Genomic DNA, 4,720 nt, shown 5'->3' with positions numbered 1-4,720 from the left:
CCATTTATAATTTTCTTTTAATAAAATCACGATTTGTCAAATGCTTAAATTTATTTATCTCATAATGCAGCACACAACCCTGAAATCTAAGAAAAAGTCTGAGGAAGGCCATTAAATAGCAGCACACAACCCCGTGCCTTCCTCAGGAGTGAATATAACTACAACAACAACGACTACTACAACAACAACCCAAAAAGGTTGGTTACTGTCTATACTGTGCTTATTACAACTAAAGCACAGAGAATTTTTGACATTCCATGAACCTTTTTTATTCTTTATTCAAAAACAGTTTATACTAAATATATGAAAAAACATAAAAATAACATTGTTAAACTTTGTGCTAAACTCGGGAAAATTCAACAAATTTGCATACAAATTTGCAACATTCTAATCAGACTTTATAAAAATTTTTAAAATGAAGTTTTGCAGCCCATTAACTTTTAGTTGATTTTTGGTATTGTTTTTACTGATAGTTTCTTCCATACAAACTATGTTCGATAATTCTTTATATATGGAAGACACTGTCAGCAAAAAATATAAATGCTAAAAATCAACGAAATTTGCTGGCAACTTCGGCCTTGCACTTTATTAATTGGCTCAAAAGCTACATTTTCAAAATTTTTCTAAAAGATCTGATTAGAAATTGTGATCTGATGAAAGAGTCTCTGAGCCAATAATTTTGTACGGCACTGTACTTATAAGTACTCTAGGTTTCATGAAAGAAAAAAATATAAGTACAAGATAACATTAAAATATCAGTCATGTTGTTGTTGTTGTAGCAGCATACAAATTCCCCAAAGACTTTTTGGGGAGTGTTGCTGGAGTGACAGTCCTTGGCCAGATATAAATCTGGGTCGTTCCGGTTACGTAGACCCGACTGTCGTGGGAACGACATCATATCAGTCATATTTTTCGTTGCTGTGAACTTGTTTCAAAACTTCTGTCTTTTCCTTAATATAATTGTAAAACTCTGTGCACGTCATTTTGAACGTATTTAGGTTCATATACTAATCATCAACTATTGCTTGTCCAAAGTTCAACTATCTCGAAATGTAACTATTTCACAAATTAAACCGGTGCACTGAGAGAAAGAAGTTTAGAATTAAAAAAGCGTGCTAAATTAAAAAAATACGCATATGAAAGAGCACCAACCCAACTCGTAATACATTTAAGTATACAAATTGGCGTATTTAGTATAGAAATATTCAATTCAAATAGGCCCATATTAAAATGAAGAGATTTGCAATTACCGATTTGCTTTTTCATAATTAAGTTAAAAAAGTATTTAAATACACTAGAAGAAAAAGCCTAAATTGCGCAACCTAGTAGAAAACTAGCATCTAACCGTGGTTGCGCACATTTGGCATTAAAATCTACTGAGGTCTAGAAATAAAAGATACTGATGTTTTGTATTTTGACGTTTTGGAATTCACCCAAACTTTCAACATATAAAAACTTAAAATTTAAACCAAATATATTTTCTTATTAAAATATCATATAATTGATATATGTAACATTTATATATGTGATTAAAGCCACTCACATTTCCTATTTAATGACATCAAAATTTTTAGAATACGTGCGATGGGTTTCGAGATACATATATGGATTTGAAAAAAGCGCTACATTTGACCTCTGTGTTGCCGAAGAAAAGGGGCTGAACAACTTTTGCAGAAAACAACTTTCTGCGTAAGCGGCCTTCGGCCGCGCTTAGGGATTATAACCCTCACCAAGTAGAATTCTCCTTTCTGTTTTGCTAAAGAACACCTTTTGCAGAGATATTTCGTGGAGTTTTTTTACAGCTCAAATCATCAGTCATCTTCGTCATCCATTTTGCGAACGTCCGAACGGGAACTTTTAATCGCTATTCACTTACCATATAACATTTGTGGAAAATATTTTTATTATTGATCATGATCCCACTACATTCTAATTCTAATTCTAAAAATCTAATGGGTCCATGGGTATTGATGATGACTACTCATGACGAAAAATTTGTGTTCATTCAGAGCCTACTACAGTTTTTATAATGAAAAGTGTCTCCAAACGGAACGTCCGCAACGCAGGAAACACCATATCGCACACTAAATCAAAAACCGGCACAACTCAAAAAATCCTAAATTTTCAGGAGGCAAAAAACTGTTGACGCTGCGCAATCGACGCAAGCAAAACTAAAAATTTTAGTAGTATTTTTCCAGTTAAAGAAGATAGTGATGAAGAAGAAATTTTTGCGGACGTTGGGTGTACGGTCTGTGAACTGTTTTATGGAAAAAAATTAATTTTGACAAATTTTGAGTTGTGCCGGTTTTTTATTTAGGGTGCGATATGTAATGCCTTTGACTTACCAATAATAAAGTTAATATATAAATTTTTTTATTGTTTCCTCTGTGATTACACATATCACTTTATTTTTATGTATTCAACAAGATTTACGATTCAATAACTTTAGTTGAATGTACATACATACATAAACATAGCTTTAAAAGTTTAATAAATCTGCAATAGAACAATCTAGTAGAAGCGAAACAAGATGATAAAATTGTATTTAAGCATTTCATACGTACATACGTAGAGAACAATGCGCTGGGGTGCTCAAAACTTCTATATATTTCTAAATAATCTCTTTTTAGCTTGTGTAAAATGCCAAATTTCTCTCATGGAAGTGAGCTTTTGTGCCGGCATAATGAATTCTTATATAGATTCATTGCTTTTCTGTATATGTATGTACCTTTTTTGCCATTTCTGTATGCATATATATTTCATGTTACATAATATTAACTACGTGCTAAAGTAAGATAATCGGAACAATTTAAGTGAAATGTGATAATATATGTATGTTTACAATATTTGTAATGCTAACAGTGCCCGTTCTTCTATTCTCTCTATCCGATTATAAGTTTCTGCTTTACAATGCTTTTAACCAGGAAAAATTCATATTCGTAACTTTTTACTTAAGTCATTTATTACAGATAATTTTGGTTGATGTTTCTTCCGATAATTAGATCTTATTGTATTATACACATTTGACTTTATTTTGTAAGTATTGAAGCAGTAAATGTTGTTCCTGTTCGGTTTTGAGGTCGTCCATTGGATTTAAATGATTCATGTGTTGAAGGTATTTTTTAAATCCAAATGGGCACTACTTCTCTGTCTTGTGTTGCTCTTATCCAATTTAATCCTTGCTCTGCATGTATTTAATCAGATCAACGACACGGTTGGAATATCCAAATTCGTTATCGTACCATGAGATTAACTTCACGAATTGGTCGTTGAGAGGGATACCAGCCTTGGCGTCGAAAACCGACGAATGTGTGTCACTGACGAAGTCGGTAGACACGACTTCTTCATCGGTATAGTCTAAGATTCCCTTCATTGGGCCTTCAGAGGCTTCCTTTACCTTTTGCTTGATTTGATCATAGGTGGCTGGCTTGCCCAATCGCACAGTCAAGTCAACAACTGAGACGTTGGGAGTGGGGACCCGGAAAGCCATACCAGTCAGCTTGCCATTCAGTTCTGGGATAACTTTGCCAACAGCCTTAGCGGCGCCAGTAGATGCAGGAATGATGTTCTGAGCGGCACCACGTCCATCGCGCCACAATTTGCCTGAAGGACCGTCGACGGTCTTCTGTGTGGCAGTTGTAGCGTGTACAGTGGTCATCAAACCCTCCACGATTTGGAAGTTGTCATTGATAACTTTAGCCAATGGAGCCAAGCAGTTGGTTGTGCAAGAGGCATTAGATACGACCTTCATGTCGGGGCTGTATGCGTCCAAGTTGACGCCGCACACGAACATTGGCGCATCGGCAGACGGTGCCGAAATAATGACTTTCTTGGCACCACCCTTGAAGTGAGCAGATGCCTTATCGATGGTAGTGAAAACGCCAGTGGACTCGACGACGTATTCAGCTCCAGCGCTAGCCCAGTTAATGTTGGCTGGGTCGCGTTCGCTAAAAACAGTGATCTTTTGTCCATTTACTACCAGAGCTCCATTGTCAGCAGAAACAGTGCCCTTGAAACGACCATGAGTCGAATCGAATTTGAACAAGTAAACCATGTAGTTCACATCGATAAAGGGATCGTTTACAGCAACCACTTGAGCACCTTTATCGACGGCAGCACGCAGCACCAGACGACCGATGCGACCGAATCCATTAATACCGATTTTGGACATTATTCACTTTATACTTGGCTTAATGATTTCGAATAAATATTTTATGAAAAGAACTACCGTTCAGTTCACTTGCAAAGAGACAACTGAGAAAGAAAAAGTTCCCGCTACAAAGCTCCACCAGAGTAGTTGAAAGCCGGCTAGCCCAATGTCAGTTGAAGGGCATTCGAGTTCATCCACGAAGATTTGCAAATTTGCTGCGCTGCATGATTCAATAATACAAGGTTCGATAAACTGACAGTTGTCTCTCTCGCACCGCTCCCTTAGCAGTGGCACCGTGTTGCTTCTTTGCAAATTTACATGGAAACAGTGTAGCTTTGTGTGAAATAAAAGTATAAGCTTTTGTGCAATATGTTTATTTGTATATGCATATGAAGCATATTTAAATGATGAAAACATAAGCATTGGATGTTTACATCAATTCATAGTAGTCTTATTTTAATTTTGAGTCATTTTGCAGGTTTTATACGGCTAAATAGCATATAAATTACGTAATACACGTAGATATATCAATATTACGTTCAACATTTCGTTTAAAATGCCAGATTTCCT

At 35.8% G+C, this 4,720-nt stretch overlaps 1 protein-coding gene across 1 annotated transcript; it reads right to left on the bottom strand.

The window, feature by feature from the left end:
* Positions 1-2,515: 2,515 nt before the first annotated feature.
* Positions 2,516-4,342, bottom strand: LOC108370452 (Glyceraldehyde 3 phosphate dehydrogenase 2). Its single transcript, XM_017625782.1, has one exon. The coding sequence runs from the start codon at positions 4,169-4,171 to the stop codon at positions 3,173-3,175; it is 999 nt and encodes a 332-aa protein (XP_017481271.1). The 5' UTR covers positions 4,172-4,342; the 3' UTR covers positions 2,516-3,172.
* Between the last annotated feature and the right edge of the window lie 378 nt (positions 4,343-4,720).

This window comes from Rhagoletis zephyria, unplaced genomic scaffold, assembly GCF_001687245.7.
Source record: "Rhagoletis zephyria isolate East Lansing unplaced genomic scaffold, Rhagoletis_zephyria_1.1 Rzeph_scaffold_00061, whole genome shotgun sequence".
In the NCBI taxonomy this organism is placed as follows: Eukaryota; Metazoa; Arthropoda; class Insecta; order Diptera; family Tephritidae; genus Rhagoletis; species Rhagoletis zephyria.
The sequence above is the reverse complement of the archived record's forward strand: the minus strand, read 5'-3'. Positions and strand labels throughout refer to the sequence as shown.

Excerpts from the sequence above, each read along its gene's own strand:
- LOC108370452 (XM_017625782.1), bottom strand. The coding sequence starts at position 4,171 with ATGTCCAAAATCGGTATTAATGGATTCGGTCGCATCGGTCGTCTGGTG.